General features: G+C 39.5%; 1 protein-coding gene across 8 annotated transcripts in view; it reads right to left on the bottom strand.

Annotated features, from left to right (window-relative positions):
• The window catches only part of LOC102291985 (protocadherin-15), a 209,037-nt gene that overhangs the window by 8,511 nt on the left and 180,617 nt on the right, over positions 1-19,909 (bottom strand). For 5 of the 8 annotated variants that reach the window (XM_005914101.3, XM_042225128.1, XM_042225133.1 and 2 more), the window contains 9 exons: positions 16,754-16,969; positions 14,226-14,314; positions 12,903-13,079; positions 10,451-10,669; positions 9,283-9,291; positions 8,291-8,410; positions 957-978; positions 265-303; positions 41-114 (listed from right to left, as the gene is read on the bottom strand). In XM_005914101.3, the coding sequence (XP_005914163.1) occupies positions 41-114; positions 265-303; positions 957-978; positions 8,291-8,410; positions 9,283-9,291; positions 10,451-10,669; positions 12,903-13,079; positions 14,226-14,314; positions 16,754-16,969 (965 nt within the window). The other 3 variants (XM_042225131.1, XM_042225136.1, XM_042225139.1) reach the window with 3 other exon arrangements.

Below are 19,909 nucleotides of genomic sequence, written 5' to 3'. Positions count from 1 at the left end.
ACTGATTAGAGATAAAACAGTCAGTCGGCTGCATGCTCACCCCTGGTCATAATTATAGTAGTCCTGTGTGTAGTAGTCCTGGCCTGGGTCGATACCTGACTCCATGGAGAGTTCCTGCGTTTCAGAGGGGCAGAGAGGGAAATTACTCAGCACTCCTCACAATAAGACATCAGAAGATGAGCAGCAGCAGCACAAAGGGTGGGGGGCATGCACAGCAGAATGACCACAATTGCCTTAAATTTAGAAAAGCAGGTGTGTTTCTACCTCAGGTCTCAGAAGAGATGGCCTCAGCAGTTGCTGTTGCTGCCAGAAGTTAGTAGAGAAGAAGGATAAGGTAAAGGAAGGGACAGGCAGCAGAGAAACAAACATGCGACAGACCTCAATCTACTTCAGATTTAAAGCCAGACAAAGCTGGACTCACTGAAACATCTACGGAGAAGGAAGGTGAAAAGATTGATAAATTATTGATGGAAACAAAGCAAGGAAGGAGAGTGAAGATCCCAGCCAAGCAATGGAGATGAAAGAAACTGCGCTCAATAAAAAGGAAGGAAGAAAGAAAGAAAACATCCCGTGCTTATCTGACACTGACAGTTCAGATGATTTAAAAGATTATTCGAAAGGAAAAAAAGACTTTAATGTCAAACTGACAAAAAGAGTCACACTGTTTGGTTCCTGATTAGTTATTTTTCCACCAGAGGAGAAAAACTCATCCAACTGCTTATCTGCTATTTGACGGGAACATTGGAGAATACAAGACTCTCAAAAATCAAACCTAAACTGTAATGTCAGTGTTAGAACTTCTATCACCGCGATCTCATCTTAATCTCATTCACTGTTTTCCATAAAGTGAATCGCAGATAAGAATAATGGGATATAAGCTTCCTCATGCTTCCTCTAGTGTCAAAATGTCTGAGCACAACAATAAGGTGTAAACACATCACGATGGGAATCCTTACCTGTCGGCCGTACCCTCGCCTCCTGCGTGTCACAGAAAGGAGAAAATAAGATAAATAATGAATATGGACTGACAACAACATTTCAAGTGCTTATAGATAAATTAAATGTTAAATCTAGTGTGCCTACGTTCTGCTGACCAGAGAAGAAATAACAGCTTTACTTACTCTGCATTTTCAAGTGTTAAATTACAGCGTTGCAGATATTGTTCTGTTTTAAAAAAGGGTGCCTTAGGCTGCAATGTTATCACGCTGGTGTGGGCTGTTTTTTTCTCTCTCCCTCTGTTATCTCATCCAAACAGGAACAATAAAAAAATACAATAAATGCAAATATGGAAAGGGCTGGGAAAATTTGAAAGTCAGTGTTTATAAAGTCATATCTAATGAATCTACCAGCAGATATGAAAAGGACATTGTGATAAAGGGCAGAATTTCTGACTCAAAGAATTTTAATAAAAATCTCTTTGGTTATCACGTCATAATATGCCTACAGAAAGTAATGGATTTCTTTTCTAATGAATTGGGGAAAATCTTAGAAATGTCACTATATTAACCACATGAAAAACAACTCAGAACTCCTCCTGAGGATAAAAGTGCGCCTGCATTGTCTTCAGTACGAGTGAATGAAACGGCAAGTAATGGAGCAGCTCGGCTGAAAGCTCCAGCTTCACGGGCGTACAACTGTAACCTGTCTGGGCCCATAAATGATGATGACTCTCACACACTCAGATATATGGCCAAGCAATGATGTGAGATTCCTCTGGAGAGTTGTAATCTGTTATTATGGGCAAGGACCAGGGGACAGGGCAGAGCCATATGCCACACCTCCCAGGCAGAGTGGACGATGGGACTGGGATCTGATGGATGACCTGTTGGCTTGGCTGCTGGCTACTGCTGTTTCATGCAACATGAAGAAAAATGGCCCAGTGGACAATAGCCATAGGAAGTTTGCACAAGAGAGGAGTTGGCAGAAGATGTGTGATGAAGAAATGTTATAGAAAAAGAGGTAAGAGCGGTGAACTCAAAATTACAGCAAGACTGGAATATTGAACAGCCTTGTATCATATCTATAACAGGAGGGTGATGTTGGCTCTGTTAATAAGTAGCTTTACTATCTGGCGGTGCAGATATTTACATGGAGACTAAAAATAGGATCTTTATCACCCTGCTGGTACAACAACATTTAGTAAAGCAAAGATAAAGGTTGAAAAATATAAAGATGAGGAGCTTGTTTTACCACATTTTTTAAAATTAGATATGTAACTGGAGTGAGCACCCTTTTATCGTAGCAAACAAACAGAAAAACAAAAAGAAACGGGGAAATATAATCACATTACCACCATCTTTGTGCAGAGATAACACAGCTATCTATCAAAGCTCACAAATTAGCAGGATGCTATATTACTAGCGATCCATAACTGTCTAGCCAGGACAGGAAATGGCCAATTTTCATCATTCACAGGCACAACTGGTTACTGGCTGGTCAGTCTCATATATGTCCGTTATAAGCCACTCTATTTCATGCGTCACAACATGCAGACAAATACAACTATTTGTGCTGTGAGTGTGCACAAACTTCTATAGAGTGAAGACACCAGGTTTCCCAAAGTAAACCATCGAAGGTTGACCACGGTCATCCTTCGATGGTTTACTTGGTTTTAGTGCACTAAAACATTTGTCACAACGAACCTAATCAGACACCTAAATAGCCTCACACAGCTGAGCATGGACATTTTAAAGAAGCTAACAAAGACAAAGTGGCTACAGCTAAAGCTATTCAGGGCTCACAGCCAGCAGCCTCGGTAAGAGCCTCGGTATTAGTGAAGGATCGAAGAAGTCAATCTCCTCTTAGTTGGTAAATTTCTAAACATAATAGAAAGTCTACTAGGTGTATGAAATTTGTTTTGTTACATAAATCTGTTGTACCTGCTTTTGCCAGTAAGGTAACATATGTCAAATAAAGGTGGGTGTACATTTTCTCAGTTGCAGCTTAGATAATTCTACTAAAAACATAGCACGTTATGTGTATGTTACTCTTGACTTTGACTGTTTTTTTTTGCATTCCCAATCAAAACTTTTTCTGAGAATAATTCTCTAGAAATAAACTGTTTAGCTTTCCTTTCTTTATTTTTTTTTGGTATTACTGCATTGAACTGTCAGCTGGAATACAAAACAATATTGATAAAACCAACTGTAAAAAAAGAATATAAAGAAGACAATCCATTAAGACGGCTCTTTGGGTTGAAAGAAACAGCGTGTGATCACCTAGCCTCTTTGCAAAAGAGATTACCCCATGCAGTGAACATGGAATACAGAATTAGAGGACCTTCGATCAGCCCATCAGGGGAACATGTGATGAATCAAACATTACATTGCTCTGGAATTGAGGTATGCTAAGACCATTTGCCTTAGGGCATGGAAGGTGAAACAAACACATGAAGGGTATATAGCAGAAAGACAGAGCGGAGAGAAAGTGAGAAACCTGAACACAAGAAGAAGAAAAAAAGAAGAGAACGGGAGCAGAGGCTGCATTGCAATGAGTCTAAAGAAGGTAATAGAATCTCCAGAGGACCAAAAGGAAAGATTAACAAGAAGAGGCCAAGGATTGGAAAGTATCAGAACTAACTGCAGGGAGAGGGGCAGTGTAAGAGACAGAGAAACGCAGGCAGGCAGAAGGTCAGAGGAATAGAAAAGGAAAGGAGAGAGTAACAGTAGTTGACAGTCCCACAGGCAGCAACCCTGGTTAACGATTGATTGCTTCTCTAATTAGCCTTTTCCAGAGTGCAGACGAACATCACAGTGACTACTTTATCATGCTGAGAGGATCTTTGCGGACATGTGAATAGACAGGTCCCCCAGCGGTTGGCTCTCTTAATTCAACATGAGCCTCCTGGGATCAGCCGATGTATATCTTTTTATAGCTTCAACCAACATAAGAGGCTTTCAAATAAACGTAGCTGGTACAGGCATTCACTTGTTTGAATAAAGACACTGTGTACAGCTTGTCAAATTATATTATCCCATATTTTTCGTTTGCTTCAGTATACATATTTTTGATTCTTTATGTACATATTTCACAGAATCCCACATCTCTTAAGGTTAGATTTCATTTTCAGTCACCATGTTATGTACTTAAATACACCTACAAGTAACAACTTTCTGAATATGGGATTACCCTCACTGAAAACTGAGAAACGTATTCCATAGATTTACATGCCTTTGGGAAATTGGTGAAAACAGATATTGAGAAAAAAAAAAAAGGTCTAATATTATGTTGTTCTTCTTGCCTGATTTGGATTCTGGATGAAGCAATTGCATACTAAATTTTCATGCTCTTATCTCAGAGAAGAAGTAAAAGAACAAATTCAAAATCCCCAATATGAAGCCAGCCAGTGGTTGAAGAAACAGACCCCAGGGCTGTGGGACTTGAAAAAATGCTATTTAGTATAATTTAATTAAAATAGTTTTGGCTATGAAATGTTAATGTTAAGATTAAGATGGTGCATATGTATAACATGCTGAACCGACTAATCCGTGAACTCAGGGGCATACTTAATGCTATCACAGTCCTCATACCAGTTCACATAATTAAAATGTGAAAAAAAAAAGCCAAACCCATACTAAATATGCAAGCCTCTTTTTTATACTGCTAAGAAAGGATCTGAGGACATTCCTTGGCTGATGGCTCTAGAATTTGAAAAAAAAAAATGACATGACTAAAGCATACACCAACTGTATACAACATAAAATGCAGAAACAACAGGAAAAAAACAGGCATGGAAATGTAGAAATGAACATAATGAGAATATGGAGACAAAGGAAAAGTCAGAACACAGTGGACTGAGAAATAACCTGCTCACTGAGCTCAGCAGTGTTTGGACTGTTTGAGTTCAGTTGGCTTGTCTGCTGAATGTCTGCTGCTACGTTCGGTTTACTTGCAGCATTTCCAGCACAATTCATACTTGTTGAGTTGATTTGGACTTCAGAGCTGGAGTTGTTTGCTTTTGGCATGCTCTGCTCCTCACTGGTGTCAGAGCTTTGCAGTTTGTTAGTACACTCTGATTCCTCAGTCACTTGTGGTTTCGTGCTAAACTTGGGCATCTTACAATTTTTGTCTACTTGGCTGTACAGGTTGGCAACAGACCTTTCTATGTCAGCTAGATTCTGGATGTTTTTCAGGATCCCTTTAAGCTCCTTCCTCCCACCGTCAGCTTGTGATGGTGAAAGCGGAGGAGGGTGTTTTCGTTCGGAAACAGGGCGAAGGGAAGACACGGGCGGCAAAGAGGTTGGGATAAACTGAACGACTGGGCGTGGCTGATTGCTAGCAGGTGATAGAGAGGGAGGCAGAGGTGGTGGGGGCGGAAGAGTGATGTGTTTATTGACAGGAGGAGGAGAAGAGGACTGAGAAGTACATTCAGGTTTATGAAGGGAGGAAAGTGGAGGTGGAGGTGGAGGAGGAGGAGGAGGAGGAGGAGGAGGAGGGCTCGAGGGAGGAGGTGTGGGCGGGGAAGTTGGACGTGGCTGCTGCTGCAGTGGAGGAGAAGGCGGTGGATTTTCTGGTGGGTCAGGTATGATCTCCACAGTGATATGGCATGGCTCCTCTGTCAAATATTTGGAGATGCCAGAGCTAAACGTCTTGAGAATAGGCGCAGTTGATTTCTGGCTAGCCAGGGGGAGTGGCTCATCTCCCCGGGTAATGCTAAAGCTGGGGGGCACATCTCTGCCCACAGACATTGGACTGTAGGGGTAATCCATGATGGATAGCAGAGCCTCTGAGGTCAGCTCCAGCATGTCATCACTGTCTCTATCCCTGACAAGGATGGAAGAGAGGGAGCCTGCGGGTGCTCTATTTTGCTTGAGGGTTTGCTCCTGGAAGCCCCGATGCCCAAACTGGCTGGCCTGCTCACGGAATGACAACTTGGTCTCTGTGCTGCCACTCGCGTGAAGTATGTCTGAACTCGCTGGCCTTTGCTCGCCACTCATGCCTGCCTGGAGTATCTGCAGCTCCCATTTGGCTGGGTCTATAAGAGCCTGTCTCCTTGGTACCTCATAACCATGCTGTCCTCCATGAATACGACCAGGCATTGACCAGACGAACCCTGACCCTGCTGTGTGGGGAGGAGAAAAGGAGAACCGCTTTTCAGATGGGCTCTCCCCACGTGCGTCAGGACTGCAGAGAGGAGTGTTATCATCATAGACAGGGTTGTGGGTGGTGAGTGGGTTGTGGTCAGAGAGGAAGGTCACGTTGCTCTCTGACTTGGGTAAGTTGACACGGAGTGCTCCGTTGCTGCGGGCTGCAATGGCACGACAGGCAAAGGTGCTAAGAATCCTCTGGTGGTCAGCCTCCTCAATGACAGAGTTTTTAGCCCTGCCCCGGCAAAAGATGGAGGTGAAGAAGAAAAAGACTTGAAACAGATAAAGACTGATAGGTTTGAGCTAAATAAAGCAAAGAAACAAAGGGTGAAGCAAAAGCAACTGTGTGAAAATATCTTGACAGACAGTCTCTCGTAGTACTGTGACTCAGAAATTTGTTTTGGGTTTTGGATGATTAAATATCTGCACAGTATAAAGTAACTAAAGCGCATCTGCGTTCTTAAGAAATCAAAATAACAATGATTTGAATAAACTTTGCAAACTTAAAGAAATTACAAATCAAATATTGAAATTGTGAAATTATTACACTGAAATATATGAGCTCAGTAGCCATCATGAACCTATGCAGGATGCATTAGTGCCATCGGTCACAGCACAGAGAGATGTAGAGAGCAGTGAAACTAAGAGCAGCACAGTACAAAAGAACACAACAGTCTAATGGGACGCAAGAGAGGAGACATCTACGGCGATATCTTATGAAATGCACTACCTCTAACCAAACTAAGCCTTCTCTTTTTTCTCACAAGAATGAAGTACGTGCATGAAAACCCACTAGGTCTTTCCACCCTTCATCAAGATCAATTGCCAAACAATCTATGCCACTTAAATTCCAGAATTTAAGTATATTAATTATGTGCATATGTTTAAAAAAAAACAACTAAGCAGGCAGGGCAACAAGGACATTTTTCTTGCAAAATTTACACACAATATTGTTCATATTTATTGACCTCTGTCATGTTTTGGCATTACTTACTGCAGTCTGAATCCAGAGAGACAAGGGAATTGAAAATGAATGAGAAGATATAAACACAGACAGATGGTAAGAAGACTAAAGGAGAAATATCAGAGGTGTTAATGGAAAATGAAAACATGGATGAAGTGTCGACACGAGGGTACGGCAGGTTTCTGCATTTTAAACTCAAATACCAGACTGATTAACTTCTGTCTACATTTGACACCATGCTGCGTGCATACAGTATAACTTTGAGAGCTTTTGTTTTTCACAGATGGAAATGTATAATTTTAACAATACGATTGTTTTTAAGAGAAACTCTTCTTCTTCCTGGTGAAAACTGGGAAATAAGCTCCGTGTACACAATTCTTAGCTACAATACAATAATGCCCATAAAAATTCTACTTATGCTACAGAATCAAATGTTTCTGCCTACATTTAAAAACTGCGGTGGGCATATTGTGGACGCTCTTCGTAGCTTAATGTTAGGTTTACATTTTTTTTTAAAATGCAAAAGTGACATTAGAAGCAGTATTCCTTGAACGAGCTGAAAATCAAAATTGCTAAGCCCATTACCTCAGCAGTTTAAATGTAGTCTCATTTAATCTGCAAACATTAACATTTCATCACACATTTAGGGCAGGATTTAATATTAAAGCTGAAATTCGATTGTGCTGATGGCAAAACACTTTGGACCAAAGTTAGGGAAGCACTTAATGTAGGCTACCGCAGGTTACATTTTTAAAGGTAACTCGTGACAATCCTTGAACTTGGACATTATTCTGTATTTGTTTCTATTTCTAGGAAACCATGTGCTTTTTTATTAACCTAAACACACTCTTACCTTAAGAGAGGTTCTTGCTAAAATGCATAGGCACTCAACTAGAAACACATAGATAAGCTAAAATCTAGTCACCTGCTGTGCTGCACCATACGGTGCAGTTTGCAGACATCAAAAGTGGATCATAGTTACAGAGACAACAAGCAGAGAGATCCTTTGATGCAACTATTAATGTGTCTCAAGCAGTGTGGAGACTCCTGAGGTCAACATCCAGAGCAGCCAGTGGCCATTTCAGAAAAGAGGATTGATAGAGGGGTAATATTTTTTTCTGAGCTTGAATAAAACACTCACAGGGAGAGACCTGCGAGGCCAGATGCAGCAGCATCTGATCATGGGGACTAGAAGAAATGCGTGGGATGGGAAAATACTTAGAGGACAAGCTTGACTCACATGCTGCTGTCGCCCAACTCTTCATAGAGGTTAGCAGTGGGAGCAGCTGCCGGAGCTGCTTTCCCTCCCGGTGGTAAAGCCATCTGAATCCTGGCAGTTTTGGCACACTCTGCTTGTCGCCTGCACAAAGTGTTAATGTGGTTAAGAATAAACCAGACACATGACTTATGCATCAAGTCTCTACTATGAATTACCCATGTGTCTTGAGAAGTCATTCTCACCCCAGAAAGAGGAACACGAAGAGATATTCTAGATGCAAAATTCAGTTTTAGCAACATCAAGCTTTTAAATTATATAAAAAAAACCCTCCAAAACCATTTTGCAGCAATTAGCTGTGGTATTCTTTTTTATTTAATTTATTCACTAATGTTAGTCAAACAATTTTATTAAAATGTATCAAAACAAATAGCACTTGTCTCACACTGCATTTTAGGCTGATTTGTTTTGTCAATTGCAGAGTAATAATATAATAATCAGCTTCTTTTGGCTTGCAAGGAAACAGTCAATGCTGCTGCAGTTGTGCAAGTAAGATTTGAAAAGCATTTTCATGGTTTTCAGCTATGTGCTAGATTATTCAAGCTTATTTCTTTTGAAATACAGACTAAAAATTATGCAAATGCAGTATACTGTATGTGTAGCAAAAGACATGATGAATGTGCCAACTCAACTGTATCCAGCAGAGTGACAAGTGTAACTATAATTTTTCTTTTGAATCTAATCAAATTTTCCACATTAAGAGAAACTTTTCAGCCAAAAATGCACATTCAGTATGTGACCTAGAAGATGAATCAGCCTTGCTCTGTGCCCTTAATGCTAGAGACACCTCAAAAGGTTGGCATTAGCTGGCAAGCATTCTGTTCATCACATTTTCACAATATTCAACTCGACTTTAAATAACTAATAATAAAGATGAAAGAAAGTAGTGTCACACCCACACAGACACACACATCGAGCAATGAGCAGCCACTTGTAAAACATGAGAAATTACTTACTCTTTGAACCTGATCACAGCGTTTTTGATGCAGAGCAAAGGAGATGAAGCAAGAAGAGAGAGAGATGGGGGACAAAAAAAGACATGAAATTACATAACTATAATTACATAATTTGGCACGAGTGCAACCTCACAATTTCGATGCTTTGAGGTATTTATCTAAACGCAAAGTAAGTAACATTTTTATACTTCAAATTGCCGTTACGTATTCACAACTACATTCAGGTGCTCGACGTGAATGTGCAAATTGATGTCTTAAATAATATATTCATCATATATTCAAATTTAGACAACAATGAATTATGTTGACAAACACAACTGAGAAAATTAACTTTACCAGAGTAATGTCGCCACCAACAAAGCACCATCTGCTACGACAGTTTGTGTGTTAGGTCTACTGTCACCATCAATAGTTTTCTGCTGTGTGTCTGATCTGTGCATTTGAATAAGTACAACCGCTCTACCCATCTGCCATGAATAAATATTTCTCAAATATTACCGTTTACGGTACACTTGCAGCATACCAACATTTAGATAAGAACCTGGCTCTTGCCAAATGAGAGTTCAATTATCACACCAGTCTGAATGATGCTTCAAAGCAAAAAGCGTCATATTTTTTTGAGGATTGCACTGCGCGCGTCTAAGGGAGAGAGGGCACTGTCTGTTGTGTGTGTCGGGCAGAGATGATTAAGTAGCATGAAGACGCACTGTGACGGTCACAATTGGCTGTAGATGTTTGTCACAAATGAGTGTTAATTAATCTGCTTTCACACAGCATGAGCAGGGAGATTAGCCCAGCAGAGTGCGCAGTCAGCATGTCTGATGAGAGCGAGAGATACCGAGGAAGAGAGTTGGAAGTGAGAGAGAGATAGAGAGACGCACACACAAAAAGCTAAAACTAACGCAAGAAGTGCTCTTATTTTATCTTAAATACACTTTTCAGTGATGCTGTTTGCGGTTTCGCTGGCTTTGCTCTTACAAGCCACAGGAAACACGATATTAACATTAAGCTACATTCCTACAATAACTATCTGATTCGTCTGTGCAGAGCAAACCTTTCAATAAAACCCAGAGTGACATGCAATATCTCCTAAGACGATGACCTGGTAAATTAAAATTTATTCGCTGACATCCAGTTAAAGCCTAGTGATTATTATAGTAATACTGACTGTTTGTAGGTGACCATGACGATGAGAATGGCAGGGATGCAGCAAAGGATAATGATGATCGCCAGGGCCAGGAGGGCACCCTCTGTGTAGCCGACAGCCTGGGCAGCCTTTTTCACACTGGCTACAATATCTGGGGAGCGAATCTCAAGAATGCGGCCACCTTCACCCAGGTATGGCTGAAACTCCTTATTGATTTCCAGCACGTTCCCATCAAGAAATCTGTATTCCACATACAAAAAAGACACTTACTTTGTAATCAATGTTAATGTCAAGAGAACATAATAAATGTTTTTTATTAAATATTATTAAAAATGTGTCAAAAGGCAATATATTAGAGTTCCTCAACATGAAGCATGATGATGAATCATCTAAATCTGCAGCTGTTTTACTTCTTAACAGGCTTTGTAACAAGTTTATACTCTTTTACACATTATGTTTTGCCACAGCAGTCTCCTGCTTACAGAGGACAGCTCTAATTACTCACTGTAGGTAGTTTACAGCTAAAGGAACCTATTTTCTAAAGAATGTGTAAATAGAGAGAGTAAATACTGAACACCAGACATGAATCATACTGATCATAATAATTAGCATTAAGTGCAAATGAAAAGCAATTATAATACTTACACTTTTCTACAAGTGTCAATTTACACTTGTTTTTCTGCATAAACCAATGGCAGTATATGCGTCAATATTTTCAAAAAAACATACATGCATACAAAGCAATTAATTTAGAGAGGATGCAATGTTACTATGCAAAACAAACCATTTCAAAAGGACAAGCGTACATACATATGTAACCACCATCACTTTTGTTTTTCTGTATGTGAGTAGACATGTAGGTTATTAATTGGAATCTGTGGCAATCTGTACTCTAGACTGTGACAAGTGGGAATAGGTGGAATACGACATAATGCACTGATCCACTTACAATGTTGTATTTCTCCCTCTCCTCCTGTGATCTGGCTATATGACATACAATTACCCCACAACATTGTCAGACATGCGCTGCATGCATAAAAAGCCCATCTCCCCTAATCTAAATTACTTTTTCTGACAGTATCTGTATCTAAGGAAGTAGATCTTATTAAAGCAAGGATGTAGCAGACCTCTTTTAAAATTAGCTTGTAAGTCTTAAAAGCTAGAAGTACGAAGATGTCAAATAATTTAGGTAAAAAAAAAATTTAAAAATCAGATTTTATTGGATGTGCCACATTACGTGAAATGATGTGGTGCTTCTCCTGACAGTGGAGGGCATAAAGGTGTTTGTAGATTAATTTACTACCACGCTGCTTAAAGAAATGCAGAAATGCTTTGCAAAATATAAAATCATACTTTGCAAACAATGAATACCACTTTTTAAATTAAATATAGTGCCAAAACATCATGTTAAATGTTTAAAACTGTTACTTTTTTTTAATGCATGATTATTTCGAATTTAATGCCATAGACAGCCTTTTAAAAGTCGGTGCAGGATCGTGTTTGCCGCTGTGTTACATCAATTCTCCTTTTAAGAATTTGTGACCAGAGCAAACCAATTAAGTTTTCCCATTCTTGCTTAATATATTTCTATTGCCCAATAGTCTGGGCGTCCATAGCCACAATTTCCCTTTCAGAATTTAGGGCAGTCTGGATTGCATGAAAGTACTATTTTCAATTATATATTGTGTTTAAATAACTTACAAATTATTGAACTCTGTTTTTGCAGAGGACAGTTCCAGGCTGCTAAGCATAAAGTACACGGATGCAATTTAATCAAGAATGGAAGCCGGAACTCAGAATGGGCATGCTCTCATATGCTGGTCAAGTTTATTAAGATCTGTTGCTGATCAGTTCAACAGAAGGGATGGGAAACATCAAAACAGTGAGTGAAACACTTTCCTGAGGTGCCAGGAAAGAAGGCCAAGGTCTTCTTTCCTCTGATAGGATGACAAAGTATCTTGTACTTATTTCCTCTGTGGTGCTATGCGCCTCTTTGGTGTTTAAGCACACTCTCTGGCAGACTGTGGGCACTCTCTTCAGCTTTATGTCCGGAAATAAAAGGAATAAAAATGTATTGCTGGCATATCTCCCAGCCCTCAGAACAGTCTTTGAGGTACTGCAATGATGGGTGGATGGACTGATTGAAATATTCCCTGCTCCAGTCTCACTTTGTCCCTCCATGACCTCATTGCTTCTTTTCTCCCTTGTATCTTCCACTTTCCTATGACATATTTCAGTTGCAGTGCACCAGCAGCATAATCAAAGTCTTTTAAAGAAAATAGAGGCAGTGAAGTGGAGATGCTGTAGAGGAGGAAGCTAAAGGGAGTCTGAAAAAGACATATTTGCTGACTCACTGCTTGAACAGAGGGTAAAAAGAGGCAGCAGGGAAAACATGCAGCACAGCGGGACATTAGGACATCAATTTAAACCAAATGGTGGACTGGACTTCTTGTAACACAATTCACCCACTCACTTGAAAAGCTCCTGACGTGAAATGGCCCTGTTCGTGAGTGGGTCAATGGCATATACCATCAGGTCCGACTTAGAGTAGTCTTCTAACTCAAAGCCATCACCATGGCGACGTGGCCCGATAGCCTCTACAATCACCTTGGCACCTGGAATCTGGTCCTGGACGTGGCGCTCCAGAATACTGAGATACACACAGATGAAACTTTGTATCCTATACTTTACATTGTATAAATACTATATGTGCAAATACATACACAAACATTTTATACACTTAAAGAAAAAAACTGAGAAAGATGAACTACAGAAGGTAAAATCCAGGTTCAAACTATTTCTAATGCCCAAAAGCAATATGACAGCCACCAAGATTAAGTACTCCAATCTGGCAGTGATTATCCCATTGGGCAGCAGTTTGTCTCTCCACATTGGGCTCTGGCAAAGCAAGGCTCTGATAATCCTTTTCAGGAAGGGAAAAATCCACACCTCAAATTACAGCCAATAAAGGAAAGCCTTGCCGTCTGCCTTTGCCAAGGTGGATAAACAGTTTGAGCACTCAGGTAAAATGGCCCTGGATCATCATCAGCGCTGTGCAAAATCTCAAATGGCATCACTGTAAAGAGCGTAACACAACTAATGTCTCTGTTTTTCAGCCTAAAGAGCTGTGTCACTTCTGTGAGAAAGACACAGTAAGCTCTTAAAAAACAGCTATTAACACCCATTTGCCTTTCAGATTGACTAATTAAGCTAAACACTGTGCCCTAAGAGCGGTAAAAAGATGCTTCATGAATCTCTATCATTAATTAATCTAAACTGGGAGAACCGACTCTAGAGGACAGACTCATCTGTCTAATTGGCCCATCCATGATCTTAATTGATCAGTCAATGTTTACTTTACACAAAAAAGCTGCCCAAAAAAAACCCTACACAGGTTTTTATGAAATATCCATCTTTACTAATGCATATTTGCTTTTATTAATTGTTCAACCAGCTGACTCATATGCATCACTCTAGTCCTTACATTTTTAATGGAAATTAAAGTTCGGCCTTGAGCCTTATGTCGCAATAGACAAAACTCAAGCTGAATTTTCTTTTCTGTGCCAGTTTTAGCTGGGAAATCTTTTAAAGAAAATAATTTCAGATGAGAAAATAATAGGTTGCATAGCTGAGATTAAAAGAAAAAATATTGCAAAGGACATTTGATGAAAGGAATACTTCATCTTACACATGATCTTGCATGGGGAAAAAACTGTGTTAGTAATACATACCGCTTCTTTTCATTAAAATTTGTTTTTTTTAACTTATGTTTAATGAAATGTGAGCTGTGTCCTACCTAATGAGCTCTTCCCTCTTCTCTTCCACTAAAGTGGGTGGGACAGTGGACACAACAACCTGCATGTCCAATGCGTTGACCACAGAAACCTGGGAGAAAGTGTGAGATAGCGGGAAAGACAGAAAAGAAAGATAAAGTTTAAAAATACACCATGTAAGCCAGTTATCGACACATCCTACCATATGTTAAATCATTGAAATGCTTCTTTAGGTGGACCCACTAGTCGCCAGCTTGTATCTGTGCCATGTGGCAAACTTAAGAGCACCTAATTCCAGTGCCAGAGTTAAGTGCATAGGCAACGGCCTCTGTGCTCTGAAGCCAAATATCCCATGTGGCTCCTGTGAAATTAGGTTTCCCCTTGAAAATTAACAAGCACCATAGTTAAGCACTCACTGGCCTCTCATATACAGCCAATGTCTCACACCCTCCTTCTGTCTCGTTAGAGGCTTGTTAGCTAGACATATTTCACTGCAGTAAAAAATAAGCTTGGCCACAGTCAGGAAAGATAAGCATTGAACTGGGGGCAAAGCTGAGCCCAAACACAGCGGGTGCATGCGTAAATGAGTGGGAAACAGACATGCACTCAGAAAAAGACACAGACATATATTTAGATGAACGCGCACGCAGGGAGAAGTGCATAATGTTTGCAGAGCTAATACTCATGGATAAAAGAAAGACTTTAATTGGATCATCAGCTAGTGGCAGAGGCCACATATCGGGGTGTGTTGTACGTCCTGTGAATAATTCAATAGACTGGAACCAAAACATTTAATACTCAACAGAAATAAAAACAAAGCAAAACAAAACAAAAGGCAGGGATCATCATGTAAGATCATAAACCACAAGGAATTATGAAGAGAAGCTTTGCACGAAACAAATCAAACTTGCTCTCACGTATTAACATCATTTCTGAGGTTGTTTCTTAACGCAAGATCTTTTTTTTAGAAACCGTTTCAGGTTATACACATTTATATACTGACATGGACATTAACAACACAGAAGTATAATATTCCAAATAACTCAAATAACAGGTCACACTGATATCAAACCAGAAAAAAAAACACATCTGAAAAGAATTATCTATAAAACTTTTTTTTTTTTAATATCACAAAAGAAACTCTTTTACTGAATATGTTTCTGCATCTTTTTATTTGAGGATGACATTACAGCCTCTTACAGCAACACATATTTACCAGAATTTCTTTTATGTATTCTTCATGGGTTCTCAATTGGGCTGATGTCAGGAGATGATGGAGGCCCATGATTTTTCTTCCTTTTGTGTGCCTCCCTCGGTGGTTTGGCATTAGGCTCAGTCCGATACTGTATCAAGTATTTTCGAGTTTTGTGGGACTTGATCCCTCGCTTGTAATACTGATAACTCATTTGACCTCAACTTTCCTTAATATGCTCTTAGCACTACTTGTCAGTGCTCTAAATCCCCCACAAATCTTTTCATGGTTCAGTCATCTTTCTTCACCTTTCAAAAAATATCAATGTTCTCATGCAAAACACAGCACTCGTGCTTTTTGCTTTAGAAAGATTTCCCTTTCTTCAAATACTACATGACAGATGTGACTCGCTTATTAATCTGATACAACCTCTTTAAGTAGTCTTAATGAAGACCCTCTAATGCAGTGAAGTAATTAACAATGCTGAGATTCATACAGTGATGCAAAAGAGATGAGAAACAGAACAGGCAGATAAATGAAAACCTTATTATGCTAAAATCCTACTTAAATGTCTAATTTGGACCATGATATGAAACAAAGTACACACTCAAGGCATACTCCAGTATTGTACTTTGATATAGTCCCAGGACTTTAGTTTAAAATCTGTGTAGCTCTTATGGGTCTTGCTCCTAAAAATAGAGATCATACTTCCTCTAATGAACCTGCAAATCTCATGCATTTTCAGTTTGGCACATAACCCACTGTGGAAAACAAACTGCAACTTTTTACACTGTGGTTTTTAAACAGATTCAACAAATAAATTCTAAAGTGTTCAATTAACAAGCCTGAGATATGGTAAATATGGTAATAAGCCAATTCGTCCTGATTTTTACAGTTTTTTTTGCTTGTTGTAGTTTAATATGCTACATATGATACACAGACAAAAGTAGTTTTTTTTAAATTGAAATCCTGCCCACAGCCTACATGGATCTTTCTCAAAATGTTAAACATTTGAGCTCACAAAACCAACATCTAAGATTACAACAATTCTGAAAAGAAAAAACCAAAAAAAAAAAAACCAAAACAAAGAAATTCCACAACAGTTTGCTAAAGGCAGTGCTGCACTTCCTTGTGACTACTCAATGCACTGGCACAGCCATTCACCTAGGCTTTCCTGTATAAATGAATTGTGGACAGTTGATGCCTTCGTTGCATAAATATGATGCTGTGGAAGCCAAAAAAACCCACAATCAATAAGCCTCTGCCATGCCAGCGGCATGCAAGTCAAAGATTAGCAGGGAATCCTATATTTATCTCTACATCCCTGCATCACATGGAAAGCATCATATGGATACTTACCACCACTTCAGCGCTGTTGCTAAGACCTTTTCCATAGTCATCAGTAGCAATAACCTCGAACTTGAAGTAGGATCTGCGCATGTTCCGAAACATGATGGCCGACTTGACGATACCAGTGTAGGTCTCAATGACAAAACTGTCCTGGCCCTCTGGGGTGGGTGGGATGATGAGGCGGTATGCCATGGCACTGTAATTCCCAGTGTCCTTATCGGTGGCCTGTAATACAAAACACCAAATAATCTCAGAAATATTAAAAGTTAAAGGTCATCAAAAAGAGAATATATTAATCAAGTCTTTCAAAAAAAAATGGTGATTGTGCATTCCATGACAGAAACCAACTAGTGAAGGAAAATTTGAAGTTTACTTGTTGGTTGGATTGCAGGTTGGGAGAGGCTGCCAATCTAGGTCTCTAGACCTGTATGAAAGTGGTATTAGGCTAGAGTCACACTAGGGAAAGTTATTGTGACCATGTGAGATCAACTTGCAATCTATTCTTCAAAGACAGGAAGCAGGTCTGAGACCACTCGCAGTCAAGTTGCCATCTTCAAACAGACTTAAAACAAGGACAGATGGCAATAACACAGAGTCACCCCGCTATCAGCTTGCACCTAAGCATCAAGTTGGCACTTGCATGCAATCTGTTTCCGATTAACCCCTTAGCAGTCCTACAAATTTTGCCTATAAGGGTTAGCAGTCGGACGTACCGTGGGCGGTACGTCCGACTGCTAAGGGGTTAACTGTGATAACTCTCAAATCTGTTCTCTCTTTCAAATCTTTTGCTGTCTGCATCAGAAGTGTAGCACTGTACTGGAACCAGGGGAAAACTTGTCACCTGTGAATCGCACAGAATCAATCACAACTCTCTCAGCTACAGATTGGGTCAGATCCAAGTGGAGCAAATTTATAATTTTCCCATTTACAAATAAAACAGGCAGGTAGTTCATTTAATCAATGACCAGCATGCTACCAAGACCAGAGCGAATAGGACACCCTCCAATAATTTAGTTCTATAAGCGCCGATTTAACCTAAAAAGCGGGCTGAGGGGGCATTTGTTTTACTGTTATTCCTCAGCTATTCTGCAGCCCTGTGACAAATCAAAACACAAACAGATCTTTTTATTCCCTTTGTTCAGTAAGTTATTAAAATATGTTTGGACAGCATTCATAGATAGCCATTTTACTGCTATTGGTAGAGTCTATTAATAATTCAGGGAACACACCAAAAAAGAAAAGGAAACAAATGGTATAAGAGTGGAGCTCTTCATTTATGTTGATCTACTGGGGGATTTGTTTATAATTTTATTCCAAGCAGGTGTTCTCTAAAGTAGCTGACAAGAGAGAAAAGAGGTGCAGCTGGAGGCTCGTAAGTTATCTCCCCCTCATGTGGTTTGTTTCAAGCTGCCACAGCTTTACCCATTGTTATCCACTGTAAAAGGCTAAAGAGATGGCGAGGGTTGCTGCCAAATCTGAGTATTCTTAACAGTTTTTGAATGATTTCTGTAAAACACCTGCAACTACATTTATGAGCTTTTACATCACATTATTACCTGTAAGCTGACATGTAAAACTTATTAGAAAAGGCTTGCTTATTCACACATCCAGCAGCTACAGATAAAAAAATTACTGTTGATTTGGTGCAGCACTTCTGGCCAATCCCAGTCACAACTTTCTTTTTGAAAAAATAAAACAAAAAAACAAAACAAAACAAAAAAATGCTCACTGATGGAAATATCTGGCTCTTCAGCTGCTAAGCAATAGGTTACACTACGTTTACCAGCTTGTGGCTAACACTCCGTCTGCCATTTGGTGCTGTATACAGTGATGTTTTTTGCTCAACAGCTGCCTGCATTGGTCAAAATGATCCTGCGAGAGTAGTTAGATTGAATCAAACCACTAAATCTGTAGCCAGACAGCGAAACAGTGACCTGGAACGCACTATAAAGCTCCATAAAGCAGTGGGGAGCTGCAGAGGCAGGTGGTAATTCATCACTATGAGCAATACCTAACATCAGTTAGGTATTAACATCATATTGATCCTTAAGTCAAAATTCTGAAGTGCATTACATTTTAGTAATGACTGTTTCCTGTTTGAATGATTTAGGGGTAACGGTTCTAAAATCAAAACCAAACCAAAAAGATAATAGATGATTCTCACAATCATCCAATGCATAGAGATTTTAATATATGAATCTTGTCAAAGCATTTTATCGAAAAGCAACAACAGAATTCACCCATCAACCTCTGAGGCATATGTTCTGATTGGCGACTGAGCTTACAGGCAGGCATCAATTTTCACAGTACTTGTCTTGGGAAAGTGACACTGATAAATAGGAGCAATCTCTTTTTTTCTGCAGCGGTTCGCACAGGAGAGGGTTGGAGCTAAGGGGGGGTGCAAGGTCCCAATGGAAGGACTGCATAAATCAACAGAGTGAGATATCCTCGCTGGACAAAATTTGGCCGAATATACTTTATCTGAGCATCATTTATGCATGCTAAAGGTTTTATGGACACCGGGGAAAAACTGTCACTTAGAGATGTTTGTTTCCAAGCTGCCATGAGACAGCAAAGGGAAAATATATGGAGCCTAGGTCAATATTAAAAACCTGTCATATTACCAAATATGGACTTATAAAGTAGCCTTGAGAGCTTGAGGCATTTCTTTCTTTTTTTCCCCTCATTTGCTTTCAGTCTAGGAGGGAGTGAGTGTCACTTTTTTTGGCAACCTCTGAGTCCTAAATAGTAAATACTATTACTACCACTACTACTATCTACTCTGTAACATTTACATACTCCTAAAATTACACTGCACAAATAAAGCAAACATGTCTGATATTGGAAAATTCATCTACTTACATAAAAATGTCTGCCAGTTAGTTGGTGTAACTCTTTTTTTAGTATTATATTATGTTACTGTTTCTGGAAAGAGTCTATCAGCAGAAGGTCAGTAGTGTCATAAATTTGTTATTACTTTTAAATATTATCCCGAGGGAGCGCAAGCGGCAATGAACTTTCTGAAATAATGTTTCACACCAGCAATATTCCAAAGAATCATGGGCCTCTGGGGGAATCTGTTGTGGTCCAAGAAAGTTTGAGAAACATTTAAACTATATTTCTTTTTCCATTCCTTTCTCGTTTTAGTAGTAGATGAAGATAATC

The sequence above is a fragment of the Haplochromis burtoni genome, unplaced genomic scaffold (assembly GCF_018398535.1).
Source record: "Haplochromis burtoni strain Fernald_Lab_line unplaced genomic scaffold, NCSU_Asbu1 Contig_7, whole genome shotgun sequence".
NCBI lineage: Eukaryota > Metazoa > Chordata > Actinopteri > Cichliformes > Cichlidae > Haplochromis > Haplochromis burtoni.
The sequence above is the reverse complement of the archived record's forward strand: the minus strand, read 5'-3'. Positions and strand labels throughout refer to the sequence as shown.